The 23,241-nt window shown below is 37.5% G+C and overlaps 1 protein-coding gene across 1 annotated transcript; it reads left to right on the forward strand.

The window, feature by feature from the left end:
* Positions 1 to 1,944: 1,944 nt before the first annotated feature.
* LOC142167392 (uncharacterized) lies at positions 1,945 to 2,313 on the forward strand. Its single transcript, XM_075227558.1, has one exon. It carries the CDS (start codon positions 1,945 to 1,947, stop codon positions 2,311 to 2,313), a length of 369 nt encoding a protein of 122 aa, XP_075083659.1.
* The last annotated feature ends 20,928 nt before the right edge of the window (positions 2,314 to 23,241 follow it).

The raw sequence follows: 23,241 nt of genomic DNA on the forward strand, positions 1-23,241 counted from the left end.
ACGGCTAGTAAACAAAGTATAGTAAATTGAAAAATCTAAATTAGGTCGCTTGTCTAAATTTCAAAAGTATTTACAGCACCCCAACTCTAATGAATTCGTTGCACCAAAGGTACGAAGACTTTGCAAGTCTTAGTGACAGAAGTTAAAGTTTTTTGGAGACTTTATATTGTCGAATTCAACTTTGCTTTAACCAAATGCCTATCCATTATGCGCTCTTAAGTTAGTTGATCAAACTCTATACTAACCATACAATAACAAAATATATTCGAATATACATGTACATACATGATGAGCAACTGCATATAATACACAATAAATAGACTCATTGAATTCTACAATGTGTATATAGTTAAAAAATAAATAAAATAAACCAATTCCAAACCCATTATCACAAGATGAAGTGGGTGAAAGTTAGTTATTAAAAATATCCATGAATAGTTTGTATAGTCTAGTATCTTTAGCATTGTAGTGGAGCAAGAAGAACAACAAGTGATTTAAATAAAAGAAAATTGAGAGATTTTGGATTGCCTAATAGATAAAGGGGTAATTTTAAAAAAATTATTGTTGGTAGGGATAAATTTGGCCGGATAGTATAACAGTAGGGATAAATTTGACCGGATAGTATAACAGATGTTAAATGTAAACATTATCCGAAAGTAGAGGGGCATATTTGGCCATTTTCTCTTTTTCTGATGTAATTTCAGTTTCTAATATTTTTCATATAAGTGTTGTCTAAAGTAACATTTGTATTTGAACGGTCGAGAAAATGACAAAAATAGTCCTTGATCTTTAGTAGTTGATTTAAATGATTCTTTAAATATGTACATGAGCAGTTTTGGTAAATTTGAGTGCTATTGGTCTATTTTATTATTAAATTACATGGCAATATTATCTTTGACGGAATTGACTAGAGAAGGATGTCACGAGCCGTTTTAAACCGAAGAACCCACCATGACGAACTTCTTCGTTAATTCCCTCCAATTTGTACCTTAAGAAAAATCCCATTAAAGTCATTAAAGATACGATTTGCCTCTTTCGACCCTCAATTATATGAAATAGAGAATGAATTAATATTTTATATCTTCTCCGAATTCTCAGTTACCGCCTTTGTTAATATTGACATTAAGAATTTTTTCTAAGTTACAAACTGAAAAAAATAAACCGGGAGAAGCAGAAGCAGGAATGGCAGCTTAAAACTGTGCTAAAAGTGCAGGAAGTACCTACAACTAACAATGGTCAACAAGAGATGGTAATTCCTAGTGCTGGAGAAAATGCCAGCACCAGTCTTTTGGATCCAAATGCAGAACCAACCAAAAGAGGTGAGGACTAAGCATGGCACAAAGTTATAGGGAAATCAACATCTAGGAGCAGAGAGAGACTAGTAGCTGATACAGTCAACATGATCAATGGCTTTAATATCCTAACAGAATCTAGACTACAACTAACAGTACCAAGGCAAATGGAGGAAGGACCAAGTAGACAGAGAAGTAATACAGGGCAGGATAGGCCTTCACAATCCCTCTTTATACCTGTATGAAGCTGGTTACATGAAATATAAGGGGACTAAACAAGACCCCTAGACAAAAAGAGATAAAGTTGTTCATTAGAAGTAATAAAGTTAATATGATTGCAGTATTAGAGCATAAAATAAAAGAGCAGAAGTCCATGCAAGTAATCAGAAAAATAACTCCTGGATGGGCCTGGTTAGCTAATTATGAGTATAGTAGTAGAGGAAGAATCAGGCTACTGTGGGATACAAATGAGGTAGACTATATGGATTTAGGGAGATCATCCCAGTTCATACATGTTTCGGTAAGCATTAAGAGATTGAATATGAGGTTTACCTTTACATGTGTTTATGGGCTGCACACTTTGGATGACAAGAGAAGTTTATGGAGTGACGTGACAAGCCTACAGGCTGTACATCAAGGTCTATGATTGATAATGGGTGACTATAATACTATTAGATCAGGAGAGGATAGACCAATTGGTAACCTTGTGCAAGAAATGGAGATTAGAGACTTTAATAATTTTATTGCAGATACTGGGCTGGTAGAAATGAAGACTAGTGGAAGAAGCTTTACATGGACTAATGGGCACACCTATAGCAAGATTGATCGAGTTTTAGTTAATGCTGAGTGGATGCTGACTATGCCACACCTAGAAGTATGGGTAATGAATCCATCATGCTTTGATCATTCCCCACTAAGAATAACCTTGGAAGATGTTGAAGACAAAGCTCCTAAACCATTCAAATTCCTAAATCACCTAGCAGAGCACAAAGACTTTATGACACCAGTCAGTAAAACATGAGAGGGGTCAAATGAACAGATAACTATGAAGGATACATGACAGAAATTGAAAAGAGTAAAGCAAACTATGAAGGCTCTAAATAATGTAGAGTATAATGCAGTTGACAATCGAATAAAATAATGTAGGCAACATCTATGTGATATGCATGAACAAATAAGGGTCCCCGGGCAACCAGAGGCTATGGTTTCAGCAAAGAAAGACATAAAGGCACAATTAGAGAACTCGCTAGGGGTGGGAGGAAAGTATTATGCAGCAAAAATCAAGAGTACAATGGCTGAACATTGGAGATGCTAATACAACATACCTCTTTGCAAGCATGAAGAGCAGATACAGCCAAAACAAAATTATAAAACTAGTTAGGGCCAATGAGGATCTGGTACAAAACAAAGCAAGGAATTGAAGAGGAAGTAACAAGGTTCTATAGATAGTTGCTAGGCTCCTCAGCTACAGAACTGCCTGCTATTAACCGAATAGTGATGAGAGATGGCCCATTGGTGAATAGAGAACAACAATTACATCTGGTGGCTGATATCTCTAGAGATGAAATCTACCATGCTTTGACATGCATTAGTGACACCAAAGCTTATGGTTTTGATGGCTTCAATGTATTATTTTAAAAAGAGCTTGGCCTGTGATAGGAAATATAATTACAAATATTGTGTTGGAGTTTTTCTCAAGTACAAATATGTATCAGCCTATAAACAGCACAACAATCACCCACCCTTGCACCTTAGGTGAGCAACCCTTCTAGAGTCACTGAATATAGGTCAATATCATGTTGTATATTAATATACAAAATTATATCTAAAGTGCTAACAAATAAACTTCAAGGAGTAATGGATGGTCTGGTGAATAGGAATCAGTCAGCCTTTATGTATGGTAGATTGATAAATGATAATATAATTCTCAGCCATGAACTAATGAAAGGGTATGGCGGGGAAAGTGTATCCCTTAGATGCATGATGAAAGTGGACATGAAGAAGGCTTATGATTCTGTGGAATGAGGTTATTTGGAATAAGTGTTGACAAATCTACAGCTCCCAGAGAAGTTTGTGTAATGGATTATGAGGTATGTGACAACTGTCTCATATTCCATCATCATTAATGGGCAGCCTATAACACCATTCCGGGCTAATAAAAGGTTTGAGACAGGGAGACCTCTTATCTTCTTATCTATTTGTGTTGGATATGGAGTACTTGACCATGTTTCTAAAGACACTCAGGAGGGACCCTAATTTCAACTACCATCCTAAGTGTGCCAAAATGAATATTGTCCAGCTCAGTTTTGCTAATGATTTACTGCTCTTCTGTAGAGGTGATATATAAATGCTTTCAGAAATTCTCAAAGGCCTCAGGACTAGTTGCTAATGCTAACAAAAGTTTTATTTTCTTTGGAGGAGTAAGTAAGAATATTCAACAGAAGATATTGCAAGTCTTAGGCTTCTCAAAAGGGACATTACCACTTAGATATCTGGGGGTGCCCCTAGGTACCAAATGACTATTACTTGTTTAGTGCCAGCCTCTCATTGAGAAGATGTTAGGGAGAATCCAGTCTTGGACTTCAAGGTTTCTATCTTATGCAAGAAGAATACAACTCATTAAAAATGTTCTCTTCTCTATTCAAGTATTCTGGTCCCAGATTTTTCTGTTACCAAAGAAGCTGATTCAACTAATTGAGAATATGTGTCAAAGATTCCTATAGACTAGAGGGGTGGAGGTATCAAAGAAAGCACTACTGGCTTGGGACAAACTGTGCCAACCTAGAGCAACAGGTGGACTTAACTTGCTTAATGTAGGAACATGGAATAAAGCAGTTGTTTGCAAACTTCTATGGAACCTATGCAAGGAAAATGTATAGATGTGGGTGCAATGGATTCACATTTACTACAAGAAACATAACTCTTTGTGGGGTGCTGAGCCAAAGTAAGCCTCTTAGATTGTTCAAAAGATACTGAAAGCTAAGAACTACTTTGAGGAAGCTGGATATGCAGAAGAGGATGTAATAGGAATGGACAAGTTCTCCATAAAGGCCATATATCTGCAACTTAGAGGAGACTTTGTTAAAGTTTCATGGAAAAGACTGGTCTGCAATAATGCTGGGTTACATAAGTGGATTTTTACTTTATACCTGGCTGCTCATCGAAGACTACTAACTAAAGACTGATTGAGAGGATGAGGATGTTTGGATGACAAAACTTGCCCACTATGCAATACAAAAGAAGAAACCATAGACCATCTCTTCTTCGGTTGTTCATATTCGGCACAAGCGTGGACATCAATGTTGGAATGGTAAGGGATACTCAGACATGTGATGCCATGGGCAAGTGAGGTAGCATGGGCTGAGAGACACTATAACGGAAGGAGTACAAAAGCTGAAGTATACAGGTTGACGCTTGCTGGCAGCTTGTACTATATTTGGCAAGAAAGAAATGGCAGAATATTCCAAGCAAAGCAAATGTCAGCAGTAATCACTACAAAAAAATTGTGAATTTGTGATGGTTTTTTATGCGTTTTATGGCGGTTTATAACCGCCTCTAAACACAAAATGGTGGTTTACGTAAGCGCCGTAATCACATGCGCCACAAAGTTATAACGACAGTTTTTGGAAAACCGCTGCAAATATGCATTGCATAAACCAACGGTTCTGTTTGTATATACTGGCGTTTTGGAACCGCCGCTATTTTTATGTGGCACCATCTATTTTACTGGCAGATTGAAACTGGTAATTCTAAAGCCACCATAACTTCTATAATGTTTTACTCCATTTTTACATTTTCAACACTCTATTACTTTGTAGTAATAGTTTTGACACATATAATAGAACGATTGATTACAGAAATGACTTTTCGTATATAAAAACCACAAGTAATTCAAAACTACATCAAATGTATTATAATTTAAGGAGTAATACTTTACATCAATTCAACACAATAACGAAAATAACTGTAATAAATCCTAACTAGAGATAATGTTCACCAAACACTCGCATACATAGTTATTCCCATCTAGTAATTTTCTTGGGCTGTTAGGTGATGGAGGCTACTTTCTTTATCCTGTGCCTACAAAATAAATTGAACCAACAAGCAATAAGTAACCAAAATTCAATCATGATAGATACAGAAGAATGGTAGTAATTAAATTTTTTTCAATGCAATTAAAATATTAGACTGTCTTTGGTCTCAAAATTCCCTTATTCATCAAAGAAGAGATTATTCAATCACAACTTATAAGTTATATATATGTAGCAACTGAGAATTTTGTTTTGGCGGATTTGTATATGGCTAGAATCTGAGATTTAAGTTGGATGGTGTCGAGACTTGTGACATTTTCTTTTTATATCATTATGGATTTTATATTTCTGTATTAGGAAGGTGAAGGAAATGGCTTTAGACTCAAATAAGGTATTTTTAGAGTGGGTGTTTCGGTTGTGGTATTTATGGGGGGGAGGGGGTAATTATGACGTGGTAAGACCTTAAAGATGTTTTGGTGATAATATTCTTGGGTTTGGTGACCTGTGTGGCTTGGTAGAGTTAGGGAGATTCAGCTCTTATAGCTTGGTTATGTGGAAATGGATTTCAAAGTGTTCTTGATGGTTTCTACCATGGTTATAACCGTATATTTTTTACCGATGTGGAGAACGTGTTGTGTATTGTGATTTTCTCCTGGAAGGAAGCAAGAGAAAGGTTTCTAACTAACTGGGTATGTAATTTGCTGGTGACTTAGAGTTCATAATGAGATTCCTGTGCTTGTCATATGATGGCATGATAGATGTATTGTGTTGTGTGGGATTAAGATTTACATGTACAAGGTGGCAGTTCAGTCTTGAAGGGAAGGCCACGAATTTGGACAGAATGGTTAGTTTTAGATATTTAGAGGAATGTTATAACTGCTCGATAATCCCTGAGAAGGGTGCACATTTCAGAAGGCGCATTGTGTTTTGACTTACGGATATTCATCGGTATTGCGATACTAACCTGGTTGACAGACTGCTGATATTCAAATTATTGCCATGTGGCACAGAAGAATTATGAAAGTATTCCTCGTGGGATGATCGTGCATGAAAGATGTGTTAGTCATTCGAATGCTAGAGTTGGGATCAGTTATGATGATTCATGTGTCCCATGAATTTGAAGACTGCGAGTTCTCATAAGCATATTGTTTCAGGGTTGTGACCTGTTTGAGGTGAGTATTTTATTTAAACTCAGTGGAGGTACTAGTTGCGTTAATTATTTGTGATAGCTACGCGCTATGAGTGCGCATATATGTGAGGTTTGAGTCCATGTGCGGGAATCGGGGCAAGTATTCATATTCGGAAGAATTCTTAGGCTATGATATGCCTAGAGTGACTGTTAAGCTTATAGTTATAACGTTCTCATAGTTGTACCTTTGTTGAGAACTATCTGGGCTATACTTGAGGTTACAAAGAGGCTAATTCCCTGAATAAACTTGGTAGTTACTATTTCTGTGATAACTTGCCGATTTGAGCTGTGATAGCACACTTTGCACATGTCTACACTATGACGTGTTATTTATACCAGTCCAGGAGCATGAGAATCTTATTTTATTATCATATACATGTGTGGAATCTTATTTTATTATCATATACATGTGTACTTGTTTAATTTCTCATGTATGATATGCTTGGACTGGAGGCCTGTGACCATGCCAGGCGATTTATATTATTGGCATGTGAGTTGTCCGTGCGAATCTACATATTGGTATCATTGACACGTGAGTTGTCTGTATCGCACGTGAGTTGTCCGTGCAGTGTGTGGGAATTTTATTTCTTTGATAATTTATCTGATTTCATTACTTTTCTTCCTCTACAATAAAATATTTACTTGAGCAGCGTATTTGAGGAATTGTGTACACGCGCCTACGGTTATCCTCTTCACGAAATTTGAAGAGTTGGTTGTAAATATTAGGTCGTGGTGGTGCTAGCTGAACTTGCGAAACAGTTCTCTTCTTAGAGATATTTTTCATTTTTGGGTGCACGGATTGCACAGTTTTTGGCTTGAGATATATTGATGTGGCGTGTATGTGGAATAGTTGTGTTTGATAATATAAGGTCATCGGACCTAGAATATATACTATCGTATTTGATTACGGTATATTTGGGAGGATGATATCGAAAGTCGGCTTAGAAAGTGATTATGGTTCTGGTTGGGGCGAGAGAGCTCCATGACTAGTTGATCTGATAATTGGTTATGCGATTCCGCATGTTTCTTTCATTATCAACAGTGTACGAAGTTTTTGGGAATGAAGTTTTGTTTGATATGGAGTTAATACTAGTACCGGGTTGGTTTTGAGTAGTTACTGTTATCGGAAATGGTGCTGCGAGTATGCGAGTTGTGTAGTATGTAATGTGATTATATCTAGGGTTATGATTATGGCTTTATACAACTTGTTCAGACTTATAAAGTGTGTAGATGTGAGATTCGGGTCTTGTTAGAAATTCTGAATGTTGGAAATTGGGTTATAAGTTTTACGGACTAAGGTTAAATTAATGATCTTTAATTATGTTGTGTTATCGGGCCTATATGGAATAGGGTGGTGTGGGATCACCCCCGGTATGTGTGTAGTAAGGTAGAATAGTGATTTAAAGATTTATGAACAACTCTTGGCACGTTCGAGGGCGAACGTATATTTAAGTGGGGGACAATGTAACGATCCGACTTGTCGCTTTGAGTAATTGCACTCTTTTCTACTATTCTATGTCTTGAATAGCTTCGTATGATATATTATGACGTGCGTGAATCACCAGTTCTGATTTTCAAGTGTTTCGTGATTAGTTCGGAAGAATGAATTTCATGTTGGAAGCTTAAATGAAAAGGGTTGACTGGAGTTTGACTTTTGTGCAAACGATTATGGAATAGAGTTTTAATGATTCCAATAGCTCCGTATGGTGATTTTGGACTTAAGAGTGTGTCCGGAAAATTATTTGGAAGTCAGTAGTTAAATTAGGCTTGAAATGGTTAAAAAAAAAATTTAAGAATGGAAGTTTGACCGGAGAGTTGACTTTTTGATATCGGGGTTAGAATCCGATTTTAGAAATTGAAATAGGTCCGTTATGTCATTTATGACTCGTGTGCAAACTTTGAGGTTAATCGGACTTGATTTGATAGGTTTCAGCTTCGAATGTAGAAGTTGAAAATTCTTAGCTTCATTAAGCTTGAATTGGGGTAGGATTTGAGGTTTTAGCGTTGTTTGATGTGATTTGAGGCCTCGACTAAGTTCCTATGATATTTTAGGACTTTTTGGTATATTTGGTTGAGGTCCCGAGGGCCTCGGGTGGATTTCGAATGGTTAACAGAATTTAATTTGGATATTTCTAGAATGTTTCGACGTCGATTCTTCAAGAATATATAGTATAACATTAAGCAAATGAGCTCCAAATTCAATTTTAATTGAATCATTAGATCCGTATTGAAATTACGGAGCTATAGCAAAAAGAATCGTCGAATTCAGACATCCTATGAGAGAGTTATACCCATTTTCGTGTCGGAAAAAATAAAATCCCGTCACTAGCGCCCAGGGTAGCGTGGAGCACTAGCCCTGGCATGGGTATGTTTTAGAGATTCTGGAAACAGCGCTACAGGCAGCGCCCCATGCCACCTGTGGTGCTCCAAGCATTAAACCCCTATAAATGGGGGATTTCACCATTTTTGACATAAACAGAGTTGGGAGCTCGGTTTGGGTGATTCTCAGAGGTAAATTTCACCACAAAACTTGGGGTAAGTGTTCTTGACTCCCTTGTGATTATATTCCATGAATTAATCTTCATTTTCGGCGTTAGATTATTAATTTTTCAAGAGAAATCGGAGGAATTTTCTACAAATCCATAAAATAAATATTCGAGGTATGAGCATCGATTCAGAGTCGGATTTGAGTAACATTAGTATGGTTGAACTCGTAATTGAATGGGTTGTCGGATTGTGTTAGTTTCACCAGATTCCAAGACATGGTCCCCACTGTCAATTTTTCGAGCGGAGCTGGGAATTTTTGAAAATTGTTAAATTGTAAGCATTGGAGTATATTTTGATTAATTAGCACGTTGTTTGACTAATTTCAAATCGATTGGCTTGGAATTGAGGAGATAGGAAAGCGTTCGGAGGTTGATACGCGCATAGTGGAATTTCTGGAGCATTGTTTAGCTTGCTCGATATTGGATTCGACTTGTTCAAGGTAAGTAACTCTTCTAAACTTGGAGCTGAGGTTATGAACCCTGATTATACGTGTTATGTGAATTGTTTGGATGTGACGCACATGCTAGGTGATAGGCGTGTGACCGTGCACCGTAGAAATTGAGACTCAGTTGATTCCGTAGAGCTGTATAGTCAATTAACTTGTATTTTTTCATGTATTTTTATGTGTTAGAAAAACTGAGCTATGACTCATGTTAGAGATCATGCTTAGGCAAATGCTCGTATTATTGGGACCCACTGAGGTCATTTCTGTTGTTGAATTATATGTTTAAATTGTAATTTCATACTGAGTCATATACATTGATTGCATATCATATCTCAGTCTATGTAGTTATTGATTGATACATCATATCATCATTTTGGGCTAGTTTCTTGACATTGAGAGCCCGAGAGACTGGAGAGAATGATGACAGAGTGAGGACGAGGACCTGATTGTGAGGTTATTGATACTTTAGCATGTGAGTTATCCGTGCAGCACGTGAGTTCTCCATGCGGATCCAGATATTGATACTATAGCACGTGAGTTGTCTGTGCGGATTCATGCCATGATTGGCTTATTATAGCTGTCACGACCCGAAATTCCCACCTTCGAGACCGTGATGGCACCTAATATTTCACTTGCTAGGCAAGCTAACGTTAGAATAATTTAAACCATTTTTAACAATCCATTTTAATTAATTAATCAAGAAACCAAACAAGTGAAAAAAATGTCTGAATTAAAGCGAACAATCCAAAATAATAACGCTGTCGAAATACCAACCTAGAACTGGAGTTACAAGTGCACGAGCTTCTAGAATAATACAAACAAGGGTCTGAATAAAAATAAAGTTGTCTGAAAGAAAGCACACGGCTAAAATAAAGTAGAAGGGGACTTCAGAGCTGCGAACGTCATGCAACTATACCTCAAGTCTCCACTGATAACTGAATCCGAGCAAAATCTAAAGTACGTCACTGGGACCAACTTCGAAATCTGCACAAGAAGTGCAGAGTGTAGTATGAGTATAACTGACCCCGTGTACTTTGTAAGTGCCAAGCCTAACCTCGACGAAATAGTGACGAGGCTAAGGCAAGTCACTTACATTAACCTGTACGCAATAATAATAATAATAATAATAATAATAATAATAACAACAACATGTAAATCATATCAATAATTGAAATTATTTCAGCAGTCACAACCGATTATTTCTTTTCTCATTCTATTGCGGCGTGCAACATGTTCTCCCAATATAATCCTTCAATTAAATTCCGTTGCGGCGTGCAACCCGCTCCAACAATATAAACTTAAAATATAATCCGTTGCGGCGTGCAATCCGATCCCCCAATATATTCATTTTCATCTCCGTTGCGGCATGCAACCCACTCCAATAATATAATTTAACAACTCTTAAATGTAATAAAAATACTCCAATAAATACCACATTCAATAAGAAATTATTAGGCAACAAAGCATACAATATTTATAAATTATTTAGTAAACAAGTAATGACAAGTAGCAATTAATTATGGAAATCAGGGAGAAAATAGGCAATTTAATGTCTAATATACTAAATGTCAATTAGCAATTAAGTCACATAAGTCAAATAAGCATGCAACAATTATAGCATGAATTCAAAACTTAATATTTGGCGAGGAATATGAGAGAACTATTAATATAATAATTAACTCATGATAAAGAAAATAATTTATGATTTTCAAATAAATATGCAAATAATCAACTTGACGACGTATATGCACTCGTCACCTTGCCTATATATCGTTACACATGAAATTCACGTAACAAATAATTTCAGGGTTCTATTCCCTCAAGTCAAGGTTAACCACGACACTTATCTTGATCCGCAATTTCAAATGATCACTCGACCACAACTTTTTCTTTCGAATTATTCTCCAAACCAATCAAACCTAGCAAATTATTTACCAACAATTCAATTGGAGCTTTAGAAATTATTCACAATTCGAAAGAGACTTAATTTAAGTCATTTTTGAAAAAGTCAACCAAAAGTCAACATGGGACCCACTTTTCGGGACCCGACAAAAAATTACGAAATCTGAACACACTTTCGATACGAGTTCAACCATACAAAAATTATCGAATTCCAACATCGGATTGCCCTTCGAATCCTAAAATTATAGTTTATGAAGTTTCTATAATTTTCCCAAAACTTTCATCTCAAAATGCTATTTGGATGATGAAAACAATGATATATTCATGTATATTAACCAAATGCGAGTTAGAATCACTTACACCGATGAATTTCTTGAAAAACCCATGAAAAATCAGCACAAATCGAGCTCTCTAGGTCCAAAAATAAAAAATGAGATGAAACCCTCGTTTATATGGTACAAAATCTGATCCCAATTGTGCTGACCATACATTTGTATGCGGTCCGCACATTTCCGAGTTCCACGGCCGCACTTCAAATGATTAATGGTATACCTTTCTGAAAACTAGATTCAAAGGGATACAACTTTCGTTTTTGTATCATGTCCCAATTCCTTGTAGATTAAAAGATATAAGTTTTCGAAGTCGGACCATCGAACCAGAAAATCTCCTTTCTGCGGCCGCGAGAGAAATTCTACGGACTGCACAATTTCAACTGATGTTCGCATAATTACCACTGCCTCCGCACTTTGGGAGTTTGCGGCCACGCATCCGCACTACAAAATGTGTCCTCCGCACTTCAACTGTCCCAAAACATCATCAGAGTGCCAAAATGCCCAAACTCGTTCATAACTCACCCCGAAACTCACCCGAGACACTCAGGAACCCATTCAAATATACCAACCAGTCCTGTAACATAATGTGGACCTACTAGAGTTCTCAAATCACGTCAAACAACGTTGAAACTACAATACGCACCACGATTCAGACTTATGAGTTATTGAAATTTTCAATTCTATAACTCATGCCGAAATATGTCAATTCAATCCGGAATAATCTCAAATTTTGCAGGTAAGTCCCACATGACATAACGGAGCTATTCCAACTCTCAAAAACCCAATCCGAGTGTGATATCGATAAAGTCAAATTCATGGTCAAACTTTGGAAATCTTTAACCTTTAGATTTCTAGTTTCCGTTAAATGGCCATAACTAGAGTTAGGGACCTCCGAATTCGATTCCGGGCATATGTCTAAGTCCCAAATCATGATACTGACCTACCAGAACTGTCAAAACACCGATTTGGGTCTGTTTGCCCAAAATGTTGACCAACGTCAACTCAGTTGAGTTTTAAAGCTCTATTTTACAATTTAATTATTTTTTCACATAAAAACTTTTCAAAAAAATTTACGGACTATGCACACAAGTCGAGGAATACAGAAAGATTCTATTTGAGTTTTTCGAAAAAAGAAATAATTATTAAATTTAAATATGACCTATCGGGTCATCACAATAGCGCTTGGGCTGAAGGAGCCCTTCCGGAGTCTGTACACACCCCAGTGAGCACAGGTGCCAATCAATTGGGAGGATTGAGTGACTGTGAGGACTGAGTGAAATGATACTTTAAGAGTATGCATATGGTTTTATCACTGAGTTGCATCGCATTGACATCCACACTTGACATACAAGCATAAAGATGCATTTTTCCTCGTGTTGTACGATATTGCGTCATTCATGACTTCTCCTACATATTGACATGTAGGCATAGATATGTATCGTGGCATTTAAAAAATGAAACATTTACCTGTTGAAAGTTTTTGGGAAAAATCATAGTTTTCAAACTTACTCATAAATTGGTGATTTCAGTTAAGGATTTGGGTTTTCACTAATATATTTGAAAAGTGGGACTATTTTTCTGGAATTGTGAACGAGCTAAGCATTTTATCTCTAAGCTACTACTTTTATTACTTCTATTATGTTGTTATGAATTGTTGTTGGCTATTAGTGTTGGACCCCGACCCGTGTTCCATCTCGTCACTACTTTCAACCTAAGATTAGGTTTGTTACTTATTGAGTACATGGGGTCGGTTGTACTCGTAGTACACTTCTGCACCTTGCGTGCAGATATTGGATGCTGATGTTGATGGGATCGACGTGAGCTGGATTTGGAGACGTACCTGTGTTTCGGTCGTAGCTGCCTCTTGTTCATGGTAACCTTAGACTTATAAAAATCTGCTTATGTACATTTCGAACAGATGATGTATTTATTTCATACCAGCTTTATAAATTCTAATCTTAGAAGCTCATGATTTGTACTACCAGTCCTTTGGAAATATTTTGTATAAACGCGGTGTATTATTATTTCTTATCTTAATAAATCTCATTAAATTGGATATTTGTTAATTGGCTTACCTGATGGATTGGATTAGGTGCCATCATGACTAGGTGGATATTGGGTGGTGACAAGTTGGTATCAGAGCTCTAGGTTCATAGGTTCTACAAGTTATGAGCAAATGTCGAGTAGAGTCTTGCGGATCGGTATGATGTCGTCCATACTTATCTTCACGAGGTTACATGGCATTTAGGATAAAATTCCCATCTTTCTTTCCTTATCGTGCAGAATTGATTCAGCTTGAAACATAACTCTTTGAAATCCTTCCACGCTCCATAATAGAGTTTTAATGATTCCAATAACTCCGTATGGTGATTTTGGCTAAAATAGAAATTTAAGTTTGGAAGTTTGTTAGGGGAGTTGACTTCTTGATATAGGGGTCAAAATCTAATTCTGGAAATTGGAATTGCCCTGTTATGATATTTATAACTTGTGTGCAAATTTTAAGGTCAATTGGGCTTAGTTTGATAGGTTTCAGCATCGAATGTAGAAGTTAAAATTTTTTTAGTTTCATTAAGCTTGAATTGGGGTATGATTCAAGGTTTTAGCATTGTTTGATGTGATTTGAGGCCTCGACTAAATTCGTATGATGTTTTAGGACTTGTTGATATATTTGGTTGAGGTCCGGAGGGCCTCAAGTGGATTTCAGATGGTTAACATAATTTAATTTGGATATTTCTAGAATATTTCTACGTCGATTCTTCAAGAATACGTGGTATCACATTAAGCAAATGAGCCCATATTCCATTTTTATTGAAGCATTAGATCCGTATTGAAATTACGGAGCCATAACAAAAAGAATTGTCGAATTCGGACATCGTATGAGAGAGTTATACCCATTTCCGTGTCGGGAAAAAACAAAATCCCGTCACCAGCGCCCATGGTGGCGTGGAGCACTAGCCGTGGTGCCGGGGTGTTTTAGAGATTCTGGAAACTGCGCCACAGGCAGTGCCCCACGCCACCTGTGGCGTTCCAAGCATTAAATCCCTATAAACGGGGGATTTCACCATTTTTGACATAAACAGAGTTGGGAGCTCGGTTTGGGCGATTGTCAGAGGCAAATTTCACCACACAACTTAGGGTAAGTGTTCTTGACTCCCTTGTGATTATATTCCATGTATTAATTTTTTTTTTCGGCGTTAGATTATTGATTTTTCAAGAGAAATTAGTGAAATTTTCTACAATTCCATAAAATAAATTTTTGAGATTTGGACATCGATTTAGAGTCAGATTTGAGTAAAATTAGTATGGTTGGACTTGTAATTGAATGTGTTATCGGATTTTGTTAGTTTTGTCGGATTTCGAGATGTGGGCCCACTGTCGATTTCTTGAGCGGAGTTGGAAAGTTTTGTAAATTGTTAAATTGTAAGCATTGGAGTATATTTTGATTAATTTGCACGTTGTTTGATAGTTTAGAATCATTTGGCTTGGAATTGAGGAGATAGGAAGGCATTCGAAGGTTGATACGCGCAAAGTGGAATTTTTGGAGCATTGTTTAGCTTGCTCGGTATTGGATTCGACTTGTTCGAGGTAATTAACTCTTCTAAACTTGGAGTTGAGAGTATGAATCCTGATTATACGTAATATGTGAATTGTTTGGAGGTGGCACACATTCTAGGTTACAGGCGAGTGAGTGTGCACCGTAGAAATTGACACTGAATTAATTCTATAGAGCTGCATAGTCAATTAACTTGTATTTTTCCATTTATTTTTATGTGTTAGAGAAACTGACCTAAGACTCATGTTAGAGATCATGCTTAGGCAAATGCTGGTATTATTGGGACCCATTGAGGTCTTTTCTGTTGTCGAATTATATGTTTAAACTGTAATTTCGTACTTAGTCATATACATTTATTGCATATCATATATCAGTCTCTGTTGTTATATATTGATACATCATATCATCATTTTGGGCTAGTTTCATGACATTGTGAGCCTGAGAGACTGGAGAGATTGATGACTAAGTGAGGCCGGGGGCCTGATTGTGAGGTTATTGATACTATAGCACATGGGTTGTCCGTGCAGCACGTGAGTTGTCCGTGCGGATCCAGATATTGATACTATAGCACGTGAGTTGTCCGTGCAACACGTGAGTTGCCCATTCGGATTTCATGGCATGATTGGCTTATTATAGAGCTTGGGCTAAAGGAGCCCCTCCGGAGTCTGTACACACCCCCAATGAGCGCAGGTACCTACTAAGTGCGAGTGCCGAGCAATTGGGAGGATTGAGTGAATGCGAGGACTGAGTGACTGGGAGGACTTAGTGAAATGATACTCCAAGAGTATGCATATGGTTTTATTACTGAGTTGCATCGCATTGACATGCACCCTTGACATACATGCATAGAGATGCATTTTCCTCATGTTGTGCGATACTGCGTCATTCATGACTTCTCATACATATTGACATGTAGGCATAGAAATGTATTTTCCTCATGCCATTTTAAAAATGAAACATTTACCTATTGAATGTTTTGGGAAAAATCACACTTTTCAAACTTACTCATAAATTGGTGATTTCGGTAAAAGATTGGATTTTCACTGATATATTTGAAAAGCAGGACTATTTTTATGGAACTGTGAACGAGCTGAGCATTTCATCTCTGAGCTACTTCTTTTATTACTTCTATTATGTTGTTATGAATTGTTTTTGGCTATTGGTGTTGGACCCCAACCTGTGTTCCAGCTCGTCACTACTTTCAACCTAAGGTTAGGTTTGTTACTTATTGAGTATATAAGTTTGTACTCATACTATACTTCTGCACCTTGCGTGCAGATATTGGATGCTGATGTTGCTGTGATCGACGAGAGCTGGATTTGAAGATGTACATGCGTTCCAATCGTAGCTGTCTCTTGTTCATGGTAGCCTTAGACTTATAAAAATCTGCTTATGTATATTTCGAATAGATGATGTATTTATTTCATACAAGCTTTGTAAATTCTAATTTTAGAAGCTCATGATTTGTACTACCAGTCCTTGGGAATTTTTTGTATAAAAGCGATGTATTATTATTTCTTATCTTAATAAATCTCATTAAATTGGATAGTTGTAAAATTGGCTTACCTGACAGATTGGGTTAGGTGCCATCACGACTAGGTGGATTTTGGGTCGTGACAGTTAGTAATACTGGGACTAGTAATATTGAGATTAATTATGCTAAAATTGTTTCTTATCGACTGTTTGGTGTGATATATTAAACTTTTGAAATGACAGTTGTAACGACCCGACATGTTATTTTGAGCATTACAACCTCGTTCCCCCATTTACTGCTCAAATTATGCTTTACAGTTATTATGTGACTTGTCGGGGTGATTGGTTCGGGTCCGGTGAGGTTTTATAATGAATTGGAACACTTAGTTCCAAGGTTTAAACCTTAAGTTAAAAGAGTGACCAAATATCGATTTATGTATAAATGACCCCGGAATAGAGTTTTGATGATTCCAATAGTTCTGTATGGTGATTTTGGACTTGGGAGCGTGTCCAAAATATTATATGAAAGTCCGTAGTTCAATTAGGCTTGAAATGGCTAAAAATTAAACTTAAGTTTGGAAGTTTGACCAATGAGTTGACTTTTTGATATTGGGGTCAGAATCTGATTCTGGAAATTTGAATAGGTCCATTATGTCATTTATGACTTGTGTGCAAAATTTGAGGTCAATCGGACTTGATTTGATAGGTTTCGGCATCGAATATAGAATTTGGAATTTCTTAGTTTCATTGATCTTGAATTGGGGATATGATTCATGGTTTTAGCATTGTTTGATGTGATTTGAGACTTTGACTAAGTTCTTATGATGTTTTAGGACTGATTGGTGGATTTGGTTGAGGTCCTGGGGGGCCTCGGGTGAGTTTCAGATGGTTAAACGGACCGAATTTAGACTTGGAGCAATTCTGGACTTTTTCCAGTTCTATTGCTATCGCATATGCGATGGAAATGGTCACAGGTGCACGACCACAAAAGCAAAAAAATGGTCGCAAATGCGGCCTAGACTAGGAAGTGCAGTGGCCGCAGATGCGCACTCCTTACCGCAGAAGTGGAGTTGCACCTGCGGCTTCGCAATCGCAGAAGCGGAAAAGGGAAGGGCCAAGCCTCATCGCAGAAGCAGACAACTTCTTCGCAGAAGCGAGTCCGCAGGAGCACCTCAGACCACAGAAGCGCGAAGGCCCTCTCATCTGCGAGACCGCAGATGTGGCTAAGTGCATCGCAAATGCGAAAAATGCTGGGCAGAATATAAACGAAGGGTTTGAGAGTTTTTCTCATTTTTGGACTTTCAAGCACGGCTTTTGGGCGATTTTCAGAAGGAATTCACGGGAAACTTGAGGTAAGTCACTTGTGATCATTGTTAGTTAATAATATTGGATTATCATTGAGTATTTCGACTAGATTACATGTTTTTGAGGTGAAATTAGAAGATTTGGGCCTAGGGATTTCAAAATGAGAATTTGAGATTTGGAAGTCAAGTTGAGGTCAGAATTTGGTAAATTTGGTATGGTTGAACTCGTGGTTGAATGGGCGTTCATATTTTGTAACTTTTTCCGGGTTCCGATACGTGGGCCCCACATGCGATTTTTGAGTTAAATTTCAAATTTTATTGGAAAATTAGTATTTTTCACATGGAATTAATTCCTATAATTTGAATTGATTGAATCGAATTAATTGTGACTGGATTTGAGGCGTTCAGAGGCCGATTCGCGAGGCAAGGGCAAAGCAGAATAAAGAATTTCATGGTTTGAGGTAAGTAATTGTTCTAAATTTGGTCCTGAGGGTATGAAACCCCGGATTATGTGTTATATGATCAGTTTTGAGGTGACGAACATGCTAGGTGACGGGCGTGTGAGCGTGCACCGTAGAAATTGTGACTTGGTCAAATTTCATGGAATTGTGTAGTTGAATAATCTGTTTTTATCTGTACATTCTCCATGTAGTAGAGAAATTGAACCACAAATCATGTTTAGATTATGTGTTGGCATTGTAGGGACCCACATATGTCGTGTACATGTTGAATTATTTGCCAAATTATTGTTTTGTACTCAGTCACAGTTTACGTGTTTATTTTATCTCAGTCTCTATTGTTCATTATTGATGCATCATATCATTGTTGTTTTGGCTAATGTTTCATGATTATTGAGAGCCCGAGAGACTGGAGAGATTTATGACTGAGTGTGGACGAGGGCCTGATTGTGAGATATGGTACTATATCATGTGAGTTGTCCATGCAGCACATGAGTTGTCAGTGATTATGAGATATTATACTATAGCACATGAGTTGTCCGTGCAACACGTGAGTTGTCCGTGTTGATCCATATATTATATTATAGCACGTGAGTTATTCATACAACACGTGAGTTGTCCATGTGAATCCAAATATTGATACTATAGCATGTGATTTGTCCGTGCAGCACGTGAGTTGTCCGTGCAAATTATAGCGCTTGGGTTGAATGATCCTCTCCGGAGTCTGTACACACCCCCAGTAAGCGCAAGTACCTACTGAGTGCGAGTGCTGAGTGTTGAGTGAATGAAATGGCCGAGTGACTTTGGTCCTGAGAGGATGCATTTGATTTCATTCTTATTGCACTACAGTTGTCATATATCACTGTGTTGGAAATTTCTGAAAGATATTATCTTCTTTTTCAGTCGAACTTGATATGAAATTTCTGTTGAGTTTTAAATGTTGAACATGAAAGCATGCCTATCTTCTTATGTTGGAAATTACTGTAATTGGACTCAGCTGTGAAGCTCGTCACTATCTTCAGCTCTTTATTTAGTATTGTTATTTGCTGAGTTGGTTATACTCATACTACACCCTGCACCTCGTGTGCAGATCCAGGTACCTCCGGACACGACAGTTGCTAGTTTTCCAGAGCTTTATCTATGGAGACTATCGAGGTAGCTGCTTGGCGTCCACAGACCTTGACTCTCTTCTTTTCAGTTGTTGTACTGTTCTACATTTTTTAGACAATATTTTTATCAGTCAGACTTTGTTATCATTTATATGCTCATGTACTCAGTGACCCGGTGGTTTTGGGAAGGTATCTTATGTTAGTAATTTGTGAGATTTTCTATGGAAATTCAAATATTATGATTTCAAACTTAAGAGAAAATGTGGTTTATTGAGTTTGTCAGCTTGCCTAGTATTGAGATAGGCGCCATCACGACATGTTAGGATTTTGGGTCGTGACAACAATTCTGTCTTTATACATACATACATACTTATCCATGAATTAAAAACTATACATAAGAAAGGTATAACTAATAGTATGAGTCCGGAACCAAAGTATGGTTCATTTGGACTCAAGAGATAGAAATATGTTAAAAAAAGAACTGGGCACTATTTTATTTATAGCGCAGTTATTGACCGCGCTATACGTTAACATCAGTTTTCTCTGTTAAGTTATAGCGCGGTTATTCACCGCGCTATATATAAAATGTGGCCCCACCAATAAGTCATCTGCACTTAACTGACACACCAATAAAATCTATGAGTATATCACATATTATGGATGCGCTATACATCAAATAATTGTACCCCCGGGCTTGGTTTTTCCTTATATAAAGAGTTTCAGAATTTGGTAATAATCCATTCTGCATCCTTCAAGTCGTTCGAAATATTTGTTCTATTTTGCATTTTGTCATAATGTATGAAGAGCAAAAAATTAGGGTTTCATTATATTGGGGGGGGGAGGTGAGGTTGTGATGGCGAATAACTCAGTAACATATAGTTTATCTCCACAGTGTCAGGTTAAGTTGCCACTTACAATGGAGTACGATAGATTGGTATCGCTATTACGTAAAAAATGAGTGTGACCAAACGTTAAAGTGAATATTAAAGTAACCGAGAAATATCCATATTCTGTTACTCCGCAAGGGGTTGCCTGTTATGCTGAGTTTAACATCGAAGACGATGAAACTCTGATAGATTTTTTGAGGACTCTGGATGAACACCAGGAACTTATTGTGATAAAAATGTTAGAAATGTACGTCAAGGCTGAAGACGTTCGAACTAATGAGGTTCCACAAAGCATGGATATCCCTCTATCATCGGGTGGTTATTTTGGAGCAGTAGCCGAACAAGTTCCGGGTGCAAGAGTTTGGCCCAATCTAACCTTATCTTCGAGCGAATGAGGAGCGAGTATATAATTTGTCCCCAAGTCTACATAATCCACAGGCGGAGTGGTAAACTTCAATTTTCCTTTGTGTTACGATGTTTATTTTTATGTATTGAATTTGTATTAACACTTATATATTCCACATGAGGTACTGACCAGATATGAATTTTACATGTTATGAACCAACAGACAGTTGGAATATGCCTAATTTTGGTGTGTTGGATCATGGTGGTCCATCCGACAGTCATCACTAACAGAATAATGTGTATCATGGGATTTCAACATATTATGATTTGTAAGTGAAGTGATAAAGTTTATGTGTAAATATTTGGATGAATTTGAGAAACTCATTAGCTTATTGGTTGTGTAGTGAATACGAGCAACTTGAAGGTCCTGTCCTTACTCAATTCCCCGAAGTCGACATATTTAATCGGGATCTTACAGATGCGCAGAGTCAGGAAGATGATAGTGATTATGACAACAATGCAGACGAGTTTGGAGATGACACACCCTTCCCTGATGAGGGTAACAGTGATGAGGACGAGAATGATGAATCTGATTTGACGAGGGAGCATGCTCTACCTCCCGTCAAACCAAGAGTGTACGAGTCCCATGTGCCATTTCATTCAAGGGATGTTCCCTACCTTGATCAGTTGTCAAGTATGCCGGATGTCCATGCCCTCACAAGGGATCTTGATGAAATTCGGACAACAATGCAGGATGAATCTAGGGCAAATCGCTATCATCAATAAGACCACTTGCTTGATTTCTACAATAATATGGGACTCCTACATCCAACGTCTATGGTAGAACTTAGGTAGTCCCTCCCACTCGACAACTGTTGGGAAAATAGGATACTCATTGTCTCTATGCAATTTTTCCTTTTCTAATAAATCCCAGTACTGATCCTCCGTTCCTTCTAGGTAGTTAAGATCATCGATATCATGATGAACAGAAAGTGCCTTTTCCATCTCTGGAATCTCCTTCATCAAGTGCCGAATCACTTCTGGTTCATCTATGTGTGTGTTTGTTTGGAAGGTTACAGACAGTGCGTGTGGTACAACAAGCCCATGCTAGTGACATAGTACTTCATAATCACACCATTTTGAGTAAAAGGGGAACCCATTGTAGTTTTTCGCCCCAAATTCGCATACCTTCATCCTTTGTAGAATGTGCTTCGCCCTCAATAATGTGCCCTGAAACTTTTAGATCTGTGTATATATTGATAGGCTTATTTTTCAAGGGACGCAGAACACCATACCACTTGTCATCAACCAAATCAGTATAGCAACCTAGCTTAGTTTTTTCAAGGTAGGGATCAATTTTGTTTTGACGTGTTCCATTTGGATCTTTTGAACTACCTTCACCTTTTTGCCTCTTTGTAAACCACTTATTAAATGTTAGTGGCATTTCTGAATTAGATGTTGTTCTGGTTCTTCAAATGGTATTTGATTATTGATCTCTTGGTTCAACTTAATAAGAACTAAGCTGCATGTCGACCTGTATGAACGCGAAAAAGATGGACCCACTTATACCCGAAAGAATTATTATCACGCGAAACATAGCGCCTCACCAATATGTGCTATGTGTCTTGTCATGTCGAAATGAAAAGCTGTCGGAGTAAAAAAGCTGTTGACTTGAAAAGCTGTCGTACTGAAAAAGCTGGACCCTTGTACCTGAAAGAATCATTATCACGCGAAACATAGCGCCTCACCAATATGCGCTATGTGTCTTGTTATGTCGAGCTGAAAAGCTGTAGGACTGAAAAAGCTATCATACTGAAAAAGCTGGAACCACTTGTACCCGAAAGAATCATTATCACGTGAAACATAGCGCCTCACCAATATGCGCTATGTGTCTTGTCATGTCGAGCTGAAAAGTTATCGGACTGAAAAAGCTGTTGACTTTAAAAGCTATCGTACTGAAAAAGCTGGACCCTTATACCCGAAAGAATCATTATTACGTGAAACATAGCGCCTCACCAATATGCGCTATGTAACCTAAAATCACTCTTAGCAGCCTATAGAAACCTCGCGCATTGTAGTTATTATTTGCGTCGCAACAAAAGGAAAACAAAAACTTTCCAATAATTTTCCAATTTCGAGCATTACAACATGTTTGGACGCAATTATGTACCAAGGTGTTACTGTGGCAAACGTGTGATTTTGAAGCTATGTCGGTCAAATTGCAATCTGGGGCACAAATGTTGGATGTGTAAACAAGTTGTAAGTTATTAATAGTCTTGTGTTATTCTCTTATTGGTAGGACGAAAAGAAATGTAGTTTTGATGAATGGTATGGTGAACCAATTAATCAAGAATACTACAAATCATGTTTGCTA

The sequence above is a fragment of the Nicotiana tabacum genome, chromosome 12, assembly GCF_000715075.1.
Source record: "Nicotiana tabacum cultivar K326 chromosome 12, ASM71507v2, whole genome shotgun sequence".
NCBI lineage: Eukaryota > Viridiplantae > Streptophyta > Magnoliopsida > Solanales > Solanaceae > Nicotiana > Nicotiana tabacum.